General features: G+C 47.6%; 1 protein-coding gene across 5 annotated transcripts in view; it reads left to right on the forward strand.

Annotated features, from left to right (window-relative positions):
* Positions 1-21,805, forward strand: part of Hlcs (holocarboxylase synthetase) — a 191,303-nt gene extending 169,498 nt beyond the window's left edge. For 4 of the 5 annotated variants that reach the window (XM_052158119.1, XM_052158116.1, XM_052158117.1 and 1 more), the window contains 5 exons: positions 10,454-10,521; positions 13,376-13,536; positions 15,784-15,898; positions 17,603-17,816; positions 18,565-21,805. In XM_052158119.1, coding sequence (XP_052014079.1) covers positions 10,454-10,521; positions 13,376-13,536; positions 15,784-15,898; positions 17,603-17,816; positions 18,565-18,736 — 730 coding nt within the window. In that variant the 3' untranslated portion in view covers positions 18,737-21,805. Of the gene's footprint in view, positions 1-3,978; positions 4,827-10,453; positions 10,522-13,375; positions 13,537-15,783; positions 15,899-17,602; positions 17,817-18,564 lie in introns of those variants that run through there. The other variant, XM_052158121.1, reaches the window with a different exon arrangement.
* The last annotated feature ends 2,470 nt before the right edge of the window (positions 21,806-24,275 follow it).

The raw sequence follows: 24,275 nt of genomic DNA on the forward strand, positions 1-24,275 counted from the left end.
GGATGGGGGTACAGGAGGCAAGCCCTTCACTGGCAGGGTCTTGGTGGAGCAGAATGGAGCCTGTGTGGTGTCTTCTGCAGCCTTCCATGTACTTAGACAAAGACATAAGGCAGCCTAGGGGCTGGGGGCATGTGGCTCCGTTGTAGAGTGCTTGCCTGGCATGCAGAATGCCCTGAGTTCTGTCCCTGGCACCACATCACACAAAGTGCTGTGAACACCTGTGATCCCCACTCTTGGGAAGTATAGGCAGGAGGATCAGAAGTTCAGGGTCATCCTCAGTTACAGACTGAGGTTGAGGCTAGCCTAGGCTACATGAGGCAGTGTCTGGCTTACTGAATTCATTCCTACTGTGGCCTGAATGCAGTAACCTGCGTTTTGTTGTACTGTTTAAGGAGAACAGAGGACTGCATTTGTAGCTTGTTGGGAGACCACATGTCTCTGCATGGTGCCCTAGGTTCAGTCCCCTGTACTACAGGGAAGGTCACGCCATGTCTCCTGGCTCAGGTAGCTACTGGAGATGAATCTTTGTTGCCTTTTTCTATTAGGATAATCAAGATAGTCCGTTGCTAGGGGACAGAGGCCCCTCAGGCCTCCTAGCGTGTTCTTAATCTAACCCTGCACTCTGATTCCTTGCCCCTAGACAGAGTGTCCTACAAAAACAGCCAGATCCAACTATTAGCAGTTAAAGAACTCAGCCAGGTAACCACCCCTCCCCCAAAGCCTGTAGGAAATGTGAGTTATTCATCTCTACCAAAGAAGTTATTCATCGTCACTAAAGGTTCCTTTGAGTTTTTATAACTTTAGGATCCTTTTAATAACACACTCGTTTTATATAATAATATCCAACTGTAATGCTGTGCACAGCCCCCGCCAGCCCCTGCCCGCCAGCCCTCCTCTCTTCCCCCACAGGCCTCGTCTGTGGCAGGAACTTTAATCTTCCTCTTTGCATTTTAATGCTTATCGTAAAAAGCCTTATGAGAAGGCCCGGGCAGTTTCATTTCAGAAAAGCACACCCAGCAGCCTTTGTTTCCTTAGAACGCTAAGCTCCGATTATGGATTCCAGCTTTATGGGGGTCCTTTGGTGGGCCAGTGTGCAGCAGTAGGTCCCTCAGTGTGGCAGCACCCAAGCTCCACTAGGGAGTCCACCAAGAACCCTTCACTACAGTTCTCTGTCCCACCCTAGTGCTTGGCATGCTCGCCCGTGTGCCCAGAGAGTACATCATGTGAGGAAGGTGGGCACAACCCCTCCTCTGCCAGACGAGTGACCCTCAGGGAGGCTCTTCCTTAAGGTGCCTCAGCAAGCGTCCAGCACAGGAACAGAGAGGATCGAGCATCGTATGGTTTCAGGGAGGCAACGCGCCATCTCTAGATGTGGCAGCACAGAGTTTCTAGGAGCTTGGGGGGATGACTGAGCTGAGCCTCCTTGGAATGGAATAAATCCACATTCAAACCTGAGCAACCAGGGAAGAAAAGGAGGGGAAATAAACCCCTGGCTGCTGCGTGTTCGGGAGAGCGTGCCCCACAGGAGAGCGTGCCCCACGGGGAGTGTTCACATGAAAGAACTTGTGTCTAGGAGAGGGTTTCCCTGAGAGAGTTTGTCCCCAGGAAAGTAGGTCCAGGGAAGAGTGTTGCTAGAACATGTGTCCTAGGGAGAGAGGTCCCTCAGTAATCCTCAACTTTTAGGGCCTGTTTCAACCTGGCTGTCAACATAACCCGACACCTTACCACCTGGACGCAGACACAGCATCCACCCTTGATGTTGGTGTGTTGATGGCCTTATTGGCTGTGTGCATGGGGCTTTCATTATTCTGAGCCATGTTAGGTAGAAGGGCACACAGGGCCCTATTCCAGACCTGCTAGAACCGGAAGCATCTCAGGGGAGCCAGAAGACGGCTTGAGTGGAGTGGCCTGTGTGTAAGTGTGTGAGTGTGTGAATGTATGTGTGTGTGAGTGTGTATATGTGTGTAAGAGAGAGTGTGTATGTGTGTGTGAATATATGTATATGTGAGTGTATATGCAAGTGTGTGTATGTGAGTGTGTGTGTATGTGTGTATGTGAGTGTATGTGTGAGTGTGTATGTATGTATGAGTGTGTATGCAAGTGTATGTGAGTGTGTGTGTGTGAGAGTGTGTGAGTGTGTATGTGTGAGCATGTGTCAGTGTGTGTATTTGTGTATATGCAAGTGTGTATGTATGTGTGAGTGTGTATGCAAGTGTGTATGTATGTATGTGTGAGTGTGTATGCAAGTGTGTGTGTGTATGCAAGTGTGTGTATATGTGTGTATGTGTGTGTGAGTGAGTATGTGAATGTATGTGTGTGTGAGTGTGTGCGTGTGTGTGTGTGCACACGCGCATGCGCCCTTATCCAGGAGAGGTGCCACCGAGGAGCCTTCTGGCACATCAATAAGAGGAAAGCAAGAGCAAGAGCAGCTGTGACATAAGTGTGGCATGCCCTGCTCAGCAAAGGAGCAAACCCCACAGGTGCCCTCAGTAAAGCGTGCCTCTCGGATTCCTAAGCCAGCAGCCCATCACTATCAGGAGGGGCACAGGCCTGTCTCACTGTCCATCTCAACCCGTGGCCCCAGTTGCTCTAAGGAAGCTTCCAGAACCAATCTTTCCCGTTCCTGAAGTGGCGGTGGCAGGCGCAGCAACATGGTGTGTGCCTATTACAAAGCCCAAGGCCACACTGTCTTCTCCTGTACCGCCTGGCTCTGACAAGCTGCACCTCTGCAAGGGGCGGATACAGCACTGAGTGTACCCGTCACTGACTACAGCTGCTAGGTTCAGTGTTCAGGCGTGAGCTGTGGCCACGCCCACTCGGCTGCCGTGTGACTGTCCCTCTTCAACCAACCTGTGTGGCTTTTTGTTATCCATCCTCCTCCTTATTCAGCGAAAACCTGCTTTGTTTCTGGTTTCATCGAATTATTTCACACAGCTAGCATGACATTTCAATCCATAGAAGCCCTGCAAGTAGTATTTGTTATTTTTAAAAGTGCACCTTGGGGCTGGGAGAAGGCTCAGTGGGGGAAGTGTTTGCTATGTAACCACAAGGAAACTGAGTTCAGATTCTCAGCACCTAGGTTAAAAAAAATAGCCAGATGTAGCCACACATGCCTATAGCCCTAGCACTCAACAGGAGGGGTCAGGCAGGCCAGCCTCACTGAGGGGAAGGGATTGAAATCAATCTTTAGCTTGTACACAGGCAAGCACATGTACACACACACACACAAACATGCACCTTACACATTCACACACACTCACACATATACCCACAAACATGCACGCACGTACTTGCACATGCACACATGCACTTGCACACAGGCATACACACATGTACACACACACACACTTGCACATGCACTTGCACACAAGTGTGCATACACAGGCGCACACACATGTGCACATGCACTCACACATATACATACAGGCAGAATCATTGTCTCACGAGCTGGGGAATTCTTTCTTCCTTTTTCTCATTTTTGGGAAAAGAAAATGAAACAAAATGTGTAGGAAGGATTTGTATATTTGGTTGGGGGAGGGGAAATTAATCTTCTCATAATAGTTTTTAAATTAAGTTTCGTACCAGTCCAAACCCTTTCCTCTCCACCCCTTCCTCTGATATTCCCTCTCTCATTAGAGCTCAAGTTTTGATGGCATTCACAGGGAGGCTGATTTACTGGAATAGAGACGCTCTTTAGGTCTTAAGTTTTGGAACATTCCCAGTGTGTCTGAACCCAGGTTTCAGATTTTACTGGCATTTTGTTGGCAGGGCCGTCTTTGGAGCCCTTCCTTATTTGAGCATGTTTCCTGACACCTTTAGCAGTATGGTCCTGTGTTTCTTAAATTTAAAAAGAGAGGAGGGGGGATTTTAAATAGAAAAGCATTTACAAACACAGACGGAAGGTTGGTTCTAAGATGTCAAGCAAAATAAAAAGGCAGTTAAGCCTCAGAAATGGACACAGACACTTTATTTTTAAAGGTCAGGAGAAGGACCAGAGAGAAGGCTGTTTCCGGAAACCCCAGCTGTGTGGACTCTTCTCTCCCTGTGGAAGACGCAGCCTGTCTCACTACCCAGGGTTGTGTCTGTAACTCCAGCAGCCAGGGTCGCAGGTGAAGTCAGGACCTCGCTCACTCACCCGAAGGAAGACCTTGTAGTCACAAAGCCAGACTGATGGGAATGGCGGGGGATGGATACACCTCTAGAGATGGCCAGAAAGACGCTCTGACACCGGAGTCAGGAGTGACAGAGGAGAGTTTGCCTGTGTCTCCCAGTGGACAGGATCTGAAGCCTGAAGCTAACATCCCAGGAGAAGCAGCCGGGGGCTGGCAAGGCCACTTAGTGGGAAGAGGTCCTTGTCACCAAGTCCGAGGATCAGTGCCCAGCAACCCCTGTGCTGGATGGATCAGAACGGCTTCCACAACTGACCTCTGGTTTCCACACTTAGGCGTGCATACACAAAATGTTTTCCTAATGAAGGGGGCGGGGCAGGAGCGGTCTGTGAAGTTATTGTCTCTTCGCTTTGATACCATCCTGGAAGCACTGGCCAACCCCGAGGGACATGGGAAGCCAGTTGGAGACATCCAAATAAAAAAGGCGTGGTGCTCACCATGCGCATGTAGATGCTGTATGGTGCACTGAGGAATCCTCCGAGGACAGCGGGTTAAATACTCAGACGGCTGAAGAGTTCAGTGAGGGAATGGGGTGAAAAGTCCCACCAACGTTGAACCCAGCAGAAGTCAGTCTCGCAGGGGTGGAGAGATGGGTAGAAAGAGGAGTTGGCCGGAGGGGATGGAAAATAACGATTTGAATGAGTACCTGTTCCAGCACTGGATCCAGAACCAGGCTTGCTTCCCAGGGCCGCCAACACGGCGTGTCATGGAGCAAAGCCCTGCATTGAAGAAAGAGGCCCCTTGTCCTGTGGTGCAAGGAGCTGAGCTGGTGCTAAGCACTCTGTGCCCCTTGGCCCTGGCAGGGCGGAGCCTGAGAGGAAGGAAGGGTGATGTTCAGGGCAGGAGCGGAAGATGCTCTCTGGCTTTTGAGGCCAGCTGGCAGGGAAGGAAGTCCTTCCCGACGATCACCCAGAAGCACAGATGGAATTGAGGTGGGAAAGGGCTCCGTAGCCTGAGTGGGAGGGCGGGGCTTCCTTTTATAGAAGAAACTCATTCCATGGAACTTGCTTTGACCACCCTGGTGCTTCAGAAACTCCTTGGCTCTCTCTGTAACTGAGGAAACAGATTGTTTTATTATTTTATGTAAATTTGGTGAGGAGAAGTTGGCTTCCTTAAACAGCTTCCGTGGGAGAGGCCTTGCCTGCTGTGCTCAAGGCCATGGGCTCGATCCCCGGCACCACCAAAAATAAATACAATTTTTAAAGAAGGACTTGTTTCCTAGGAGTGTTGCTCTGTTGATAAAGTGGTGTGTGAAGTCCTGGGCATGGTCCACAGTAACGTGACTCAAATGTGGTAGAACATGCCTGTAATCCCAGACTCGGGAAGATCAGGAGTTCAGGGTCGGCCTCAGCTACACAGAGTCTGAGGCCAGCCTGGGCTACACATGAGACCCTGCCTTTAAAGACAGGGGAGGACTGAGGAAGGGAGGGACAGATAGAAACAGGAAAATAACTTCCCAGATGCAGAGGGAGGGAAAATGAACTTCACAAGTTTGGTAGCATCTAATTTTTGAAAATTTAAGATCTTATTTCAGTTGTTTAAAATAAACGAGATTCCTTTCTCAGGTTTAGGACTAAGTATACAGAACTTCTCCAGAAATTCTTACAGCTCCCTAGGACTGATAAACTGCCACGGTGCCTTTGAGGTAACGGAGGTCTCACTGGTGAAGAGAGAGGACTGAGAGGCTGAGGCAGGAGGATCCCAAGGCCAAGGCCAGCCTGGCTACATATCAAGACCCCAAAAACAAAACAGCAGGTCTTCTGTAGTGAACCAGGCCCCCCAAGACCCCCAAAGCTCTACTTCCTCAGCTGTAAAATGTGACCACATGGTCATGACACCTGGGACCATTTGGGGGCATTTAAGGATTGGCTCAGTAAATGACACCAGAGCTGTATACTGTCCAAAACCTTGGTAGATATTCTGAAGAGCCAAAGAGCCCACTTTCTATTACTAGTTGGAGCTGTCCTTCTGCATGACTCAGTAGTCCATTTGTTCTTGAGGTCTTAGAGAGATCTAATCGAGTGTGACGATGTCACTGTGTTGCTGGTAGGCTGACTAAGAGAAACCCACCATGTTTACCTCACAGAACCTAACGCCTACTAAAGGCATAACTGGAAAACAAGCAGAATTGTGTGTGCAGATGAAATGACGGCTTGCCTGTGAAATCTTAGAGAAGTGGTGGTTCTCTTACATAAGCAATAAAGGAAACCATTCCTGGGCAGGTTAGCCCATAGCAATCAGCAGATTTTATCATACATGATAACAGTGAGATGCTATCACAACGTGTATTTACAACAGCTAGAAGCCTGATGGGACCGCCTAAAGAGATGTATTTAAGCAGCCTGACACTCCTTGCTGGCCGGGCAACTCAACTTCACAAACATTTCAGTTCTCAAATAAATTTAGAAAGTATATTTATACGAAACGGACAGACAGAGACCCTCGACCTCTGCAAAGGCCTGGAGAAGCAGCACCCAGGGGAGACCAGTGAGGAGGGCGGGGCTTGCATGGCATGGGGTTGTGCTGGCAAGTGAGCTATGCGATGTAGGGATGGCGACCAATGCCAACAGGAAAGGATTCACATAAAAGGAACAATGCAGTCCGGATCGCTGCCAGGCCTGATCGGGCAGAAGGGATGGTCGCATGAGGTGAAGAGGAAAAAGGATTTGCTGAAGGCATTTGTAGACACACTGTGTGCTTTTGTACCTCAGGCTGCCAAGGACTAGGACTGCAGGCAAACACACACGTCTTTCATCTGTTTGTCCCAGAAGGATGGTCAGTCATTCTGAGATCTCTGTACTGTAGCAATGCCTTAAAAAAAAAAGTTCATTTGTAAATTAAAAAAGATCTGTGCACTTCATGGGATGTAGGTCATAGCTCAATACAAAGCACAAAATGGGAACAAAAGAAAATGGTTATAACTCATTTTTTCCTTCTCTGAGTACTCCTTAGGATTCAGTTCTAGATGCAGGCAACATAGTTACTAAGTCAGAAGGTATTAAAAATATACAAAGCTGGCATCCATGGATGTCAGGAAGACCTGCTTATGATGGTTCTCAGTGTGCCTTGTTAGATTCTTACTGTCTGACAGCACAAAGGCTGCAGACCAGCGCTCACTACCATCTTCATTCACATCTATTTATCTACGTATCTGTTGAGGGGTGTGTGTGTGTGTGTGTGTGTGTTTATTTGTTGGGACAGGGTTTCTCTGTGTAGCCTTGGCCATCCCGGAACCAGAACCAGCTCTGTAGACCAGGCTAGTCTTGAACTCTGAGATCTGACTGCCTCTGCCTCTGCCTCCTTTTCCTTTGAAGTTCCCATAGGTTGAATAAATGCTTGTGTTGCCTTTGAATCTTGCTGTTCAGTGTGCATTCCGGGGCCAGCGTATCTTCCACGGTTCTGTGTGTCAGAGTTCTCGTTGTAATGACCACCAGTTGTCCTTTTGGGTCCTCACACTATGACTCAGCTGTTTCCCTCATAAAGTTAGGTCTTTTCCAAATTGTTGCTTTTCTAACTGGTGAACGTGGCTGCCCCAGATCCCCACAGATAATGAGGCTGAATATCAGTTAAACGTTTGCTCACCATTTTAGCTGTATGAATATCAGAACTTTAGCCTTTGGCCAGTCTGCGCAGAGCACCCTTGTAATGTCCTCTGTAACCAGAGCACTCGGTGTGGGGATTAGATCATCTCGATTGCAAAGTGATCCCTCACAGGGCTGCAAAAGTTTCAGGCTCAGCACAAACAAGGCTTTTCTTCAGCGTCCCTTTGGTACGGCAGGGAATGCACATGCGCCAAACCTTTCATCATGTAGCTTTGCCGGCCACAAAATAAAACACAGAGGCTGGTAGGTAAAGGCTAGGCAATCCCCTCCCTACCCCACCCTGATTTTTCCTTCTTCAAGGGCATCAAGAAAGGATGGCATGTATCCATGGTTGCTTTTTCTCTACTTAAAGCAGACTGCAGCAGCTTCGTGTTCAGAAATGCCGCATTGACAAAGTTCATAAATGCGCCTTTGTCAGTCGTGAGCCGTGCGGCTTGGCCCCCAGAGTTATCTCAGATAGCACAAATAAATCTGGCGGCCTCCAGTTGTCTCAAGCAGGCATTAGCTCCTTCCTCCTCTGTCTCTGTTGCAGTTTCCTCTTGGCCTCGGCAGCTCTGCTCGTTAGCATGGTCTGTTGAGTGCTGCCAAACGCCTAGCAGTTTGGTGTGTGTGCTCCCTTAATCACTTCTCTTTGTTCTAAAAGTCCACGTTTGGTTTCTGAGCCACTCGTGTTCCCTCGGCCCTGCCCCCACCCCTTTCCATCGATGGGTACGCAGTGCTTGAACATCTACGGTCCACATTTCCAAAGAACATTCTAAATTACCCACCGTCCAGAGAGCTTCTGCAGTCTGTTCACAGAATACTTGATCCTATCCTCCTCCTTCCACATCCCCGACCCACCCCAACCCCGATTACCCCAGGAGCTCAGACCCTCTAGGAAGCAGAAATCCCTGAAAGACAATGTTAACTCTGCCATGGGACAGAGATGCCTTCAGATTTGTCTCTTGTCCAGCACAAGAAAAAGACATTTTATTCTTGGTGTCCAGGGGTGGGCAGGCATACTCCACCTCAAGGAGTGATTCATAGTATCCAAGAGAAATACTGTGAGCATGTGTTTCACGTGCATTGGCACAGGCTGGGTTTCTCCTGAATTCCTTGTTCTGCTCCAGCAGCTATGAGGAAGATCCCACTGTTGCCCCAGCCAGACCCTGCCCAGCATAGTCGGATGTCCTGTTTGCAAGCAAAAAAATTCTTAGGCTTCTTCTCCTATGCAAGTACTGCACACCTCAGGGATACAAGAGACAGTGGGGATTGGGGTGGGGGGTGGTTTTTAAGCAGTTTCCTTCTCTTAGGGGTTCCTTTAGCCTGCAGGAGATGGTGGAGAGCTACACAGGGCACAGGCTTGCTTTAAGAGGTTCTGCTTGCAAGAATGTTGAAGAACACTTCAGAGTGACTTGTAATTTCTTGTTAATACACAATACCAGTTTGTCCTCTGCCTTGTTCAACCCCTCCTCTCCCACAAATGATGAAAGGCAGATAGATGATAGATGGATGGATAGATAGATGATAGATAGATAGATAGATTCATATACACACATATATACACACAGATAGATAGGTAGATAGATAGATAGATAGATTCATATACACATATATGTACACACAGATAGATAGATAGGTAGATAGAATTAAAAAGACTGCCCCCATATCACTGATAGAGGAGAACACTTGGCTTTGGTCATTAATACCTCCTGCTCTGAACTATGCCAGATCAGCAACTATGGGAAGATGGAAGAGAAGAGTCTTAGCACGGAAATAAAATGCAGAGAACACATCTTGGAGGAGCCACTCAGAAAGGGGCTCTGGAATGCATGCACATTTTCCTTTTTCTTTCTTTTCACCCCAAATATCAGCAGGTCAGGAGATATACTTAAGTTTGCTTTGCTACTTAACTCCCAAAGAGACGTTTGTATTCTTCCAGTGAAACTGTTTTAAAAGCAGACCTGAAGCCCAAACAAATCCAGGGTTCTTGGGAATTCTCAAAAGGTGTTGATTTATTTACTGCAGTTAAAGCATAATTAGTTCTCAGGGGATGGGGTATCTCTTAAATGCTTTATTGCCAGCATATTGGTTTCCTGAGTAATCAGAAACGTGTGCGCATTCAATCAGAAACTCACTGTAAGTAGAAACAAATGTCAGACACTGTTGTCACTTGAAGGTAGATACAATGTATACTTGAAGGTAGATACAATGTACACTTGAAGGCAGATACAATGTATACTTGAAGGTAGATACAATGTATACTTGAAGGTAGATACAATGTACACTTGAAGGCAGATACGGTGTATACTTGAAGGTAGATACAATGTATACTTGAAGGTAGATACAATGTACACTTGAGGGTAGATACAATGTATACTTGAAGGTAGATGCAAGGTAAGGGAAAGAAACGACTTGATAAAATTGTCCAAAGAACTGTATCCTAGCAGTCAAACAAGGCACCAGCCAGGCTGTTCCCACCCTCCTCTCTCCACCCCTACCCCTCTCCACTCTCTTGCTCTTCACCCCTGTGCTGGTTCCCACCAAAGGCTGTGAGGGAAGCAATACCCCTCCTTTCTACAGCAGATCGTGGGTCCTTCCTGGCCACCGTGCATACGCACACACTTGTCACTGTTCTGTCAGAGCTGCTGGCCCTCCTCTACGTGTCCGTTCTAACTGACCAGTTTTTCCCACCATTTGCAGGTTGATGTTTGAGATGCCACAGGAAATGGGCTTAATCGCCATCGCCGTTCGGCAGACGCAGGGCAAAGGTCAGTCATCTTTTGTTGTCCTTGCTGTTATTTTCCTTTCTGAAAATCCACGAGTCTCCTGAGAGCTCGGTGTGTGCTGAACCCTGAGACCACTCGAGTTAGATTCTTTCCATTTTAACGGCCTCCTGAAATGGGGCAGAGGAAAAGGAGAAGGCCCATTGACTTCCGTAGAGCACAGGCAGTCTCTCAGTCCACCGTTTGTTAACTACGCAGTGTTTGCGTTTGATGGCTGTCACGCCTGCTAACCTACATTCCCCATACATCCTCCAGGTTGTGACAGAAACAAAATCCTAAGACGTTTATTCTCCTAAATGTCCCCGGTGAGGGTCTGTTGGAGTCTGTAGTAAGCTTGCATCACATTCAGAGGCCTCCTGCCCACCAGCCCCCATGAAATGGCACTGGATAAATGCCCGCTCAAGAGCGAAGAGCCGGTCTTGGTTTCCACCACCTGCCCATTGCAGACTGAGTCTGCACTGTCCCAGAGCCATGGTGGGACCAGCAAGAGCAGAGCCCTCACCAGCATCTGCAGAAGGCATGGACACCAGACCACCCGCATCCGCTCCTTGCTCACAGCAGAGAGATGGGAGTCTGCCACTTCTTTGATTTGAGCATAAGACAAAGAAGAAACTATATTACATGAAAGCTAGGGGATGGCTATATATAAAATTTAGACCAGGTCTAGCTGTGTAGCTCGAGCTGACTTTCAGCTCCCAAACTTCTTGTTGCAGCCTCCCAAGTGCAGAAATTACAGATAAACACCACCCACATCCACCTAGGATTGTAGTGCACACCACCCATTCCCACCAGAGATGGGATTTCTTAAAAAGATAAGCTAGAAGAATTTTAATTAAACGATACCTCTCATTTTGATTATTTTCTTTTCCTAAGTTAAGTTGTAAAAAACAAGTAGCGGCTTAGAGACTTGTTATCAGGGATCACATGTGTATGTATGTGTATGTGTGTACATATGTGTGTGCATGGTGATGCGTGTATGTGTGTAGGTATATGTATACGTGTATGTGTATACATGTGTGTACATGTACATGTGTATGTATGTGTATGCACATGTTTGTGTGTGTGATACATGCTCATGCATTTATGTGTATTGCACATGTGTGCAGGTATATACACTTGTGTGTACAGGCAAAAGGTCAATGTCATCAAGTGTCTTTCTGTCACTGAACCTGGATCTCACCTATAGGCTGGACTAGCAGGCTTTAAGCCCCCGAGAATCCATCTACCTGCCTGTATCTTTTCAGCAAAGTTACAGCAAAGGCACCACCATGACTGGCTGTGTGTGTGTGTGTGTGTGTGTGTGTGTGTGTGTGTGTGTATGGAAAAACCTTGTTACCCTTCACTGTATTTATTGAGGCAGGGTTGTCTTGTCCCATGACCCTGGAGTTTGACGATGCTAACGAGACCATCTAGCCAGCACCTGGCTTCCCCTTCCTCCGCATCCCAAGTATCCTCAAACTTATCTAATCCTCATGTGTGACAGCCATGTCATTGTCAAGCCATCTGCCCGGCTTCTTGCCTGTCCTTTCGTGTGGATGCTGCAGATCCTCAGGCTTGAGCTCTAAGTGCTTTACAGACTGAGCCACCTCTCCAGCCCCCGGGGATTCCTTAGTAAACATTTGGTCTGTAGCTCGGGCTGGCACTTGCCTAGCATGCACAGAGCTCCAGATTCAATCCAGCAGGAAAACAGCGTGAAGCCTTTCACACTAGTATTACTGAAGGCACGGCTCTGGGTTCCCGTGTACCTGGACCACACAGCCAGTACTACAGAAAGCACCTTTTGATTTTCACCCACATGCCCGACCATGTGGTAGCACAGCATTCAGACATTGTAAGATGTTAGTTGTCGGAGCACAAAAGGCAGGGGTCACCCTCATTATGTTTTGGCAGCAGTGGGGTGTGTGTGTGTGTGTGTGTGCACATGCGTGCATGTACAGGTATTTGTACAGGTATGGTATATGTGTATTCATGTGGAAACCAGGATCGGCCTTCAGTATTGTTCATTGGGATCTGTCCACCTTATTTTATTTTATTTTATTTTATTTTATTTTATTTTTTTTATTTATTTGGTTTTTTTTTTTTTTTTTTTTTTTGGTTTTTTTGGATTTGTTTTTTTCGAGACAGGGTTTCTCTGTTTAGCCCTGACTGTCCTGGAACTCACTCTGTAGACCAGGCTAGCCTCGAACTCAGAAATCCACCTGCCGGTGCTGGAGAGATGGCTCAGCAGCTAAGAGCACTGACTGCTCTTCCGAAGGTCCTTAGTTCAAATCCCAGCAACCACATGGTGGCTCACAACCATCCGTAACAAGATCCGATGCCTTCTTCTGGGATATTTGAAGACAGCTACAATGTACTTACATATAATAAATAAATAAATCTTTAAAAAAAAAAAAAAAAAAAGAAATCCACCTGCCTCTGCTTCCCAGAGTGCTGGGATTACAGGCGTGCGCCGCCGCCACCACCACCACCACCACCACCTTATTTTATTTATTATTTACTTATTTAGACAGTGTCTCTCTTTTGGGACTTGCAGCTTGTAGATTCAGCTAGGCCGTTCCAGCCAGAGAACCCCAAGGACCTGCTCGTCTCCACCCCATAGCTCTGGGCTCTGAGCACACAGCAGTACACTCCTGTACCTAGGCCTTCATATGAGTGCCGGGAGACTGAACTCGGGCCTCACGCTTGTGTGGCGAGCAACTCTACCCACGGAGCTTGCCGAGTTAACCCCTAGAGCATCGAGGTGTGCTGTGAAGCACAAACAGACTCAAGTGGGACGTTGTCATCTAGGAGCGTCCACATGGGAAGCAGTATTCTCTCAAGGGGTCTGTCTGTCTTCCAGGAAGGGGCCCAAATGCCTGGCTGAGCCCTGTGGGGTGTGCCCTTTCCACTCTGCTGGTCTCCATCCCCCTGAGGTCACAACTGGGACAGAGGATTCCATTTGTCCAGCATTTGATGTCCCTGGCCGTGGTGGAGGCAGTGAGGTCTATCCCAGAGTATGAGGTATGTGTGACTTCATGAGGTCTATCCCAGAGTATGAGGTATGTACGGCTTCACTGTCTCTCCCCTTCTTGCGGAGCCTCTGGCCTGCCTGGCCTTTCTGTTTGTAGCATGTGTTTGCACAATTGGCAAAGCTGTCACCCAAGTGTGTGTGGCACCCTTCGGGGTGGGTCGTTCTGGCTGGGGCCATAGCTCAGGGGTAGAGTGGCTGCTGGGCACGCTCTCCCTTTACAGAGCCCTGTGGGTGATTGCTTCCACAGAGCCTTTTCCAGAGGCCCTTCCTGGGCTGTCTGCCAGTTTTCTTAGCATCCTAGTAAGGACAAGCTTTTCTTTCCTCTTAATGAAGGTATTGTATCAGGCCGTTGGGCTGGGTAGGAGCTGTCTGTGTTTTCAGTTTTAAAAGGAGGCTGTTTTATGGACCGAACTAACTTGTGCCCCCTCACTCTCATGTTGGAGTGGCAGAGCTGCTCTGTGGCTGATGGAGTGTTCACAGCCAGGTTCATTCGATGCTGTCTTCCCCCAGTGCAAGGACAGACGTGCTGGCATCCTTAACCTTGTCAACCTTGTCGGAACGACCCCACTTCTGGTTACTTTTCTGTTGCTGTAATAGGATACCATGACCATAGCAACTTTTAGAAGATGAAAAGATTCTTTCTGGCTTACTGTGTCAGGGGGAGGAGAGTCCACCATGGCATGTCCTGTATAAGATGGCTTCCATTTTGAGTGGAGTTTTTTGTTTGTTTGTTTATCTTAACTTTATGCAGTGTATTTTGATCTTATCACCTCCAACTCCTCCCCCATCACCACCCTCCCTTAACACCCCTCCCAGCTTTATTTTCTCTAAGTTTTTTTTTTTTAATCCACTGAATCCAATTAGTGCTCCCATGTTTGGACATGGATGCAAGACCATCCAATGGAGGACAAACAACCTACCAGTGGCCACGCCCAGTGGCCACGTCCCTAGAGGAAAATGGTTCTCCTCCTGCAGCATTCATCCACTGTAATAGCTCCTCGGCTACTGAAGGAGTTGTGTGATCCCTTTCCCCATCCATACTAAATTTTGGTTGGTTCAATCTTGTGCAGGTCTTTTTCAGTTAACCACAAGCAACAGTGTTTGACAGAAAAGTCCTCCCCATTCTCTCTGGCTTAGGTCTTTACTGCCTTGCCTTATCTGATGTCCCCGAGCCTGGAGAAAGTGGGAGATTCCTCTTAGACATCTATTTAGGACTAAGAACTTGTAGTTGGTCATTCTTAGTGTTTTGACCAGTTGTGAATTCCTGCATTAACCATTGCCCTCTACAGCAAGAAATGTCTCCAGCCAAGGTTGAGAATAGCAGAGTAGGTGTAAACACATGTAAACATATATGTAAACATATATGTAAACATAACCAGTTCAATGAGAGTCTGACGACATGACCATTTGGTAAAGCACCAATAATAGGTTCTGTTCCAGGGCCTGAGACATGGGTTTGAGTCAGGTTTATAGTGTTGGTCATGAATTCTCTTCTAATAAAAAGGCTTGTAATGCAATCATAAAAATGGTTGGCTATCTCCCGACAGTCACCACAGCAGTGAGCGCATCTTGTCCAATGGCATAGCATTAAACACCCAGCCTGGGAACAAGAGGCACAGTTCGGGAACGGGGTATATCTAAACAGGAAAGAAGTGCAGCTAGGGATGCAGCCGGTGCTGAGGCGGCTCAGCCAGAGCGGGAAGGCCAGTCAGCAGACGCAGAGACCAGTAGCTGCTCTTCTCAACCTCATGGTCTCAGATCTGCAGTCCTCCAACCTGAGCCACAGAGCTATGTGTGCAAAAGGTGATTTAATGAGAGACGGTGATGGGAAGGAAGTGTGCTGAATGGGTACTGAGCGGGCTCCGAGCCAGCTCCAGCAGGTACTTTAAAACCATGTTCCCTGGGGCTGGACAGACGGCTCAGTAGTTAGGAGCACTGGCTGCTCTTCCAAGGGCCTTGGGTTTGATCCCCAGCACCTCCATGGCTGCTCACAACTGCCTGTCACCCCAGTCCCAGAGGGTCCCAACACCTTTATGGCTCCAGGCCTGCACAAGGCACACAGCCACATACATACAAACAGTTTACAAACCACTGTATGATGCCCCACAGAGCGGTCACCTGTCTAAGGCTGCAGAGGACTAACTCTCTGCCCCGCTAGTCCCGAGAATGTTCATCTTCCATCTCATTGCTTGCAGCCCTGTGGTCGATTGCTCAGCTAACACGCAGATTTTCCTTAGGATATCAACTTGCGAGTGAAGTGGCCCAACGATATTTATTACAGTGATCTCATGAAGATCGGAGGGGTTCTGGTTAACTCAACACTTATGGGAGAAACATTTTATATCCTCATCGGTAAGTTTTTAACATTCTCCTCTGGCATTTCTTTTTCTTTTTTTTCTTTTTCTTTCTTTTTTTTGTTTTTGTGTTTTGTTTGTTTGTTTTTTGTTTTTTGGATTTGGTTTTTTCGAGACAGGGTTTCTCTGTATAGCCCTGGCTGTCCTGGAACTTACTCTGTAGACCAGGCTGGCCTCGAACTCAGAAATCCACCTGCCTCTGCCTCCCAGAGTGCTGGGATTAAAGCACCACTACCCCCTGGCTCTGGAATTTCTTAATATTAGCAAAAAGAGCAAAAATTAAAAATGTCGTATATGCATGCCTGTATCTAAAAGAGCGACTGTCGGTATGAGACGGATGTTTCTAGCCTTGAGTTACAGAGTGTGAGGTGATCCAGAGAGGACCGGATGAGCGGAGAGCACTTCAAGGGCTTAGCAGCCCACATCTGGGGCTGTGGAAACTGCCAGATTGGCATCACACCTAATGTCTCTCTGCGGGCCTGCTGCTCACAGGACTTGAAATGGCTGAAACAAATACTTTACGATTTTATCATAAGCAGTAGGGTAGCGCCTGGGGCGGTGAGCTTAACCGTCCACTTGGCCCATGTAGAATCTCCTGGAAAGAAAGTCTGGGTAGGGAACTGTCCAGATCAGGTTGGTGAATGAATATGTGGGGAATTATCTTGATTGTGTTACCTGCGGTAGGAAAACCCAGTCCAGTGTGGCAGCACCACCCTCTGATTTTTTTTTGCTGGGGTACATTACAGTAACAGATGTGAAACTGGGGTGATATCTAAGACGTGTCTGCTGCCGGCAGGGCCTTGCCGTCTTAGCCATGAAACATTGGCTCTTTAGCCTTAGGTAAACAAAACCCCCAAACCAATCAAAGTAAAATGGAGTCCCTTCCTGCTTCACCTCAGCACACCCAGGAGGAGGCTCCAGGCAGTTCCAGAAGTTTTTAGGACCCTGGCATCCAGCCACCAGGCTCCCCTAATTTCCAGGAGAGCTTACTTGTCACTCCTAAATCAGCAACGGACAGAACCGTGTGATCACGTCTCTAGTGCCAGCTGAAGAGCTCAGGCTATGCCTTCCAGTCCTGCTGTAACCAGCAGCCAGCATTTCCTAAGCCAGCTGCCCCATGCCCCACACTCAAGTGAGCGATTGTTGTAGGTGCAGATGCCACAGGCTGGCACCCCGCCGTGCGAGGCCAGTGGATTGCTTCAGGAAGCTAAAGGACAGGTGTCCCCCCAGCATCGGCCAGTGTGTGGCTTGTGCTATTCTAAAAGTTTTGGGAGGTCAGGGAGTCCAGAAGGACAGGTTTCTTCAGGGTTAGTATCAGCGTGTCCTGGCTTCTAGAAAGACATAGCAAGTTGATGGTAATCGATAGCGTTATCCTCCTTCAGGCTTTTAATTCGTGAATGCTGGGAGAATCTGTACCATTATTTAGAACAGCGGTTCCCAACCTGTCAGTCGAGACCCCTTTGGGGGCCACATAACAGATACCCTGCATATCAGGTATTTTCATTATGATTCATAACAGTAGCAGAATTAGTTACGAAGTAGCAGCAAAATAACATTATGGTTGGAAGTCACCACAGCGTGAGAAACTGTATCAAAGGCTTGCAGCATTAGGAAGGTAGAAACTCATTGATGATGATTAGGAAGGCAGAAACTCATTGATGATGTCAAGCTGCTTATGCTTAAAGTATTTGTTTGTCCCCAGGCTGTGGATTCAACGTGACGAACAGTAATCCTACCATATGTATCAACGACCTCATCGAAGAATACAATAAGCAGCACAAGGCAGGCCTGAAGCCCTTGCGAGCCGACTGTCTCATAGCCAGGGCCGTGACTGTGCTGGAGAAACTGATTGACAGGTTTCAGGACCAAGGGCCGGACGGCATCCTTCCCCTCTACTATAAATACTGGGTGCACAGGTCAGTCCCACGCTCCTCTTTCTTTTGAAATTCCTTAAAGTTAGCACTTGAGTTTCTTAACAGGAGGGTCTGGATAACAGTTATTTCTTAACTGATGGGAAAGCCCAGTGAGCACAAAATCTCAGTTGGCCTAGCAGGTGTAGGAGGGGCTGGCATCCTGGGAGGATGAGTTGGGAGGACCATGACACTGAGAAGAGCTGAAATCACTTTAGGGCAGATCCTTCCGGATCACAAGGTGGGATCCCCATGGGACAATGGCAGCCTGTACCCAGCATCTACTGAATCGACACCGGGGAGGGGGGGAGCCAGCCCTGACATGCTAACACTTGTTCCCAGCATCCTCCTGCAGCTGAGATTAAGAGCCACAAGTGTGTAAGACAAGCCTCTACCCTTCCAAAACAAACTTAAGAGAAGGCAGGGTGGCTTTGTGGAGTTAGTTCTCTTCTGATTTTACATGGCTTCCAAGGATTGGACCCATATCGCCAGGCTTGCGGGACAAGTGCCTCACCTACTGAGCCAGTTTGCCTGCTTTCTTTTCCTTTCTTTATTTTAGCTAGTGCATATTGATTTGAAGAGCAGTGGATTTGGATTAAGACATCTCGCATGTTAGGGCATTTCACAGGGACAGAGGTCAGAGGTCACCATAGCAAGCCTTAGCCTGTCCCCAGGACCCTTATAATGGAGTCACTGAGCAGATGCTCCTGCCTCCCCTGCCGCCCGTGACCCTGGTGCTGTGCTTCATTTTCAGTGGTCAGCAAGTCCGCCTGGGCAGCAGCGAGGGGCCACAGGTGTCTATCGTGGGCCTTGATGATTCCGGGTTCCTGCAGGTCCACCAAGAGGGTGGTGGGGTTGTGACGGTGCATCCAGACGGCAACTCCTTCGACATGCTGAGAAACCTCATCGTGCCCAAGCGACAGTAGCACCTCTGAGCGTCCAGACAGCTTGGATCTGCTGCAGCAGCAGCCGTCACTGGGAAGCCGCCACTCCTGGGAGCTCCGAGCAGGCGTACTGTGCTTGCATAACTGTTGTCTCCGCCCGCCTATGGCCTGGGACACTAATGCAGAGTCAGAGGCTGGTGCCATTTCTTAATTCTTCAGGTTGTGGGTGCCCTGCCCCCCACCCCCTCCCCACCCTGGGGTTTGAGTTTTTGTTTTTGTATTTTATATATATCTGTGGTTTTATTGGGTGTGTGAAGGTGCATCTGGGGAGGATTGACTAACAGGTGAAGAGTTAGTTTAGTCTAGGAGTTTAGTTTGCCTTGTGCAGTATAGAAGTGCTCTTGCCACACAGGCTTGGATTCGTGTGTATTGGGGGGAAATGAGAAGCAAGGGTTGGCAACAGTGATGAGATGGTACAAATATATCCCAAGGAGTGAAGGCCTTTAGCCCTCTGCTATTCAAACAGTTATCGCCCACAGCTCAGGTGAGCGCTCAGTGCTGTCCCAGAACACACAAGTGTTTCCTTACACAGTGGGTTGTTGCTCTTTCTCTTAGTCAAGTTGGGCTTCTTGTAGTATCCTGGAACACGGGACTGATGGGCACGGAGACGCTGCTAGCCGGCGTGGCCCCCTTCCCAGGGTCAGACGTGGACGTTTTCAATGTTTAAGCCATGGTGGCAGCTTCCTTGGAGTCAGAGGCTTGCCTGGGCTGGGGGAGGTGTGGACTCACTCTCTCACCCACACAAGGGAGGATTCTTGGAGCGTTTGAGCTGATTAGCCGCAGGCCCTGATCGTTAGAAGGGGCACTTGTGTCCCCGTAAGCCTGTGTCCCCGAGCAGGACCGAGTGCAGCACTGTGTTGTAAGTCATGATTTTCTGCCCCCAATTTCCTCATGTCATGAAAGAGAGAGAGACTGACACAAAATGCCATCAGTTTAGACAGATGTGTGTGTGTGCAGTGCATGCCTGATTGCGTGTGTGTGTGTGTGTGTGTGTGTGTGTGTGTGTGTGTGTGTGTGTGTGTGGCTTTAAAAGGAGATGTTCAAAATTTGATGTGCTAAAAGTCTCCGTGGAAGAACAAAGGAGAGGAAGCCTTTCTGGGTCCGTGTTTCCAGATGTGCTCCGTGCTTTTCTGTGCACCTCCCGTCTCCGAGAGCTTGTGATTCATACCCATCGCTACCCAGCCTGAAGGAACCAGTTCCTGTCTGCCCTCCTGCTTCCTGCCGCTTCAGCTGAAGTGGGTGGAGAGGAAACGACGGAACAGAACACTTAGCTTTGAACAAGATCCTCGTCGTCGTAAACGAGTACCATCTTTATCCAGCTTATGTCGTCAGGCCAACTCCAGAAACCAGAGGCTTTCAGTATGGAAACCCATCTACCTCCAGCCCAGCACAGACAGCCCCATTTGAACCAAAAATAACAGGGCAAACTACACCAACCTGTACGTGAGGGGCGGTGACTTTAAAAGAACTTGAAAGTAAATTTTTTTTGCAAATAAGACTTTGATTAAAATTTTTCTCAAAAGAAAAAGATACATATATAAGTTTTAGTTCCAATATTTTTTTAAACTCATGTGAGTTTAAATAAAACTGTACACCACCCAAAATTACAAAATGACGGGCCCTTGAGAGAGCGTCTGTAAAATATCATCAAGAATGAAGATCTCCAGGCTTGATGTTGCAAAGCTCCATTTCTCTGACTTTGTAATATAAGGCTGCTCATCTCTGAGGACCGCCATCGTTACATTTTACATTTCTATGGGGGATTATTTAATGAAAAACATGCTATGTTTTATTTTAAGCTGAAGGCCCATTCTGGATAGTTCTACTTTTGGAGGAAAAAAATGTTATCATTTAATTTCCTTTCTGTAAGTTAAAACTAATGAAGTGTGTTCATGTCAGAGCAGAAAGAGATGTTTTGGGCAGGCTGGTTTGCCTTGGAGTAGTTACACTGTTTAGGGTGTTCTCGCTTACGCAGACATGAGAGACAAGTAGCCTGAGGTAGATGCTGCATCTCCCATTAGCCTGACTTTACCTCACAAGAACCAAAGACTTCAGATTCCACACCGTAGAGAGAGCACTCTGCTGACGGTGTGAAGGCTGCCACGAGCAAGGGTAAGCCCAGGATCTCCAGGAACTTAACAAGTCTCCTAACTCTGCAGCCTCCTAATTTTGAGCTGTTGCCACTTAACCCTGAATCTGCATTTGCTGTAGAGCAGGTTACTCCTAGTGTAAACCTGCCCCTGGGTGTATCTACCCCTGGGTGTTGGAAAGCACACAGCAAAAACTGGGTTTCACACGGCTTAGCTAAAGGGAGCGATGAGGGAGGCCTTCCAGGGAGGGCTGGAAGCGGCGGGCCTGAGTCCTGTGGATCTTACCGTGCGGGGGATGGGACCCAAGGAAGCAATGGCATGTCGGAGGCTTGGACACGTACACACCCAGTGAGGGATGACAGACTCTGGGAAGCCCCTACACCTAGCACACAAAGCAGCAGTCCCCCGGCCTATCTCACCTGGCACTTCCAGAATGTAGGGCGGGAATCTTCAGGGCTTTGCTACCCGGACATGCCAGCAGTGCGACATCCTCATTCCTGGTTCATCTCTATGCATCTTTGAAATAAACAAAAATGTAAACCTTTGCTACTTTTTTATTTTTTAGCTTTTCAAAGAATTATCTCTGAAAAGAATTACTATAAACCTATGCCTATAAAGTGATTCAACCAAAATAAACTTAGGGTTTTCACTGTGGCTCCAGTGCATCCTTGCTTTACCCCAGGTCCATTAAGAATGGCCAGTAGCTTCTGATTACGTTGTTTTTATTTGATATTTAAACACGCTTTTATATCAAAGATCACCTGTAAGAATTCAGGAACCTGGTACTTTGTGAGTTTGTAATGTATTTTTGGCAGAAATCTTACTAGTGGGGGGAAAAGGTTCACAAAGGCTCAAAGTACAAACAAATCTTAACCAAAATAAGTGCTTGCCAACTCTGATCTTTCCGGTTGTTTCCGTTGTAAGAACTGATCAACTTTCATTAAAGATACTTTTGTCCTGAGTTTTTTTTTCAAGATTATATTTATTATATGTAAGTACACTGTAGCTACACTCCAAAAGAGAGCATCTGGTCTCATTACAAATGGTCGTGAGCCACCATGTGGTTGCTGGGATTTGAACTCAGGACCTGCAGAAGAGTAGTCAGTGCTCTTAACCGCTGAGCCATCTCTCCAGCACTGTACTGAGGTTTTTTAATGGTGTATATCTTGCCTGTATTTGGAATCAGCTTGCACCATGTGCTGTAGATAACCCATAAGCTGCCAGAACTGCTTTGCAATTCTAATAGATGAAAACATGGATAGATTTTACATGTGTAGGCTGCGCGCGCGCGCGTGCACAGACACACACACACCCCACATACCTTTATGGTTTAAGGGAGGAAGGCCTGGACTTCTGAAAGGGTGGAGGGAGTGGGGGCGGGGTAGGGACCAGGCCCGTCCACCCCTTCCTGTCTGCAGAGGTATGAGTGGGATGGCTTTTCTAGAAAGGGGCGTCCAAGAACATAAAGGAATTCCATCCTGGGAGGCCCCGGACAGGGCCAAGGCTTGAACTGGCTTAGGCTTCAGTCCATTTTGATCTGGCATTTGTGTCGACCTGCTCCATCTTAGGTGGGGCCCGCAGTGATTATCGTTGTCATTGTCGTTGTCTTTGTTGTTTTGTGAAAGAGGGCACATCGTTATTAAAGTCCTTCTTCTTCCCTCAGGTCAGAGCTTCACAGAGTTGAAAAAAGATACCAGGGCAAAATCTTGAGGATGAGGAGACCGGTATTAGGTTGCCATGGTAGCTGCCTGGCAACTTTGAGTCTGTAACCTCTGGAAGCCAGTTTAGCTCTCTGAGGAATCTTCCTTCCTCATGTCGGCTATGAAAACTGGTGATGTTTATCCGAATAAGGAAATGTTTACTAATATGCATTTTAAGTTTTAGGAGCACACAGACTCCCTATGTTTGCTTACATTATCATTTGTAGATCTACAACAGGCTCATTTTCCCGCTTGTCCCCCACCCACCCGCACACATTAGAAACCTTTCCTATTAACCTCCTTCATGGTTGGTGTCTAGTGGATACAGGTTGCCACAAAAGCAATTAAGTGGAACTTTATTGAAAAATGTTGGTGCTAATTTCCACGGGTCAAACATAGACCTTCCGAGAACCCTGGATTAATCGTGAGACTCATGAGCATAAATGCTTGGCTTGACACATGCAGACACTGAGAGCATCCAGTGCTGGGCAGATGAGGGCTGTGAGCAGTTATCCTGTGACCCAGTGCCTTCCACATGTCCTGCTGGTCCTAACCTGCCAACGCTCTAGGGAATAAACAGGATCCTCACTGACACAGAAGGCGGGCTAAAGTTTACACTTGAGAGTTCTCCGCACCACTGATTCTAGACCGATTAGTTTCTGGGGTTTTTTGTTTTGTTTTGTTTTCATTTTGTTTTGCTTTAATTGGAAACTTTCTGTACAAGTAGGAAGAGTTTCCTAAAGTAAAGGGAGGGGTTGTTGTTGTGATTGGTTGGTTTTTCCATACAGGCTTTCTCTGTGTAGCCCTGGCTGTCCTGCAACTACTCATAGAGATCCTCCTGCCTCTGCCCCGCCCCCCCCAAGTGCTGAGATTAAAGGCATATTCCACCACTGCCAGGCCCATGTAAACTACATTTTAAAAAGTAAATAGATGAGATATTTCCTGTGTAGAGAAATGGAGAGATGGCCATCAACACAAATATTCATTGGTCAAGGCAGATGTGCGGGTCAGAGCCGTGAGAAAAAATTTGAATAGTGATTTTCTCTTTTTCTTTCCATACTTGGGTTCAAACCAGCATCTCCTGCCTTCTAGGCAAGCACTGGGCCACTGAGTCACACCCCCAGCCCTAAATAGTGACCCCTTCAAAGAAAAATGCTTACACCTATAAATAAACCATGAATGTGAAAGAAAAGTAATGGAAGTTTATTTTTAAACACTGCTGGTAAGTTTATAAAAAGGGTCTCCATTCACCTGTTACACACAACATGTTCGTATGAAGCTCTTGCTATGTAGAAAACGCTTAAATGTATACACCACTTTCATTACATCCCTTAAGCATGTTCTTCTTCCACAAGGTGCAGTCCGTTCCGGTTTTTGTATTGCACATGCAGTTTAGCCTTAGGAGTTCCTACTTGCAAGCAAACGCAAGCGCAGAACTAGCAGATCTGTGCGGGCTGGAGGGACGTTGCCAGGGAACCGCGGTTGGCAGGGCCATTCTCTAACATGCCTGGCTATGTATATATATTTATATATATATATATATATATATATATATATTGCATTTAATGCCTACTTCATGTTTTGAAGGTGCAACTTGTGGGTGTCATCCAGAGTTCCTAAGGGCTGGGTTATGAGCGAGCTTCCTAATGTGCTTTTGAAGCACACGCATGTCCACGCACACAATAGGCTTGCACGTCTGCCTCCTTAGCCTCGGCTTGTTGGCTTTTGTAT

Source organism: Apodemus sylvaticus, chromosome 15, assembly GCF_947179515.1.
Source record: "Apodemus sylvaticus chromosome 15, mApoSyl1.1, whole genome shotgun sequence".
NCBI classification, from domain to species: Eukaryota; Metazoa; Chordata; class Mammalia; order Rodentia; family Muridae; genus Apodemus; species Apodemus sylvaticus.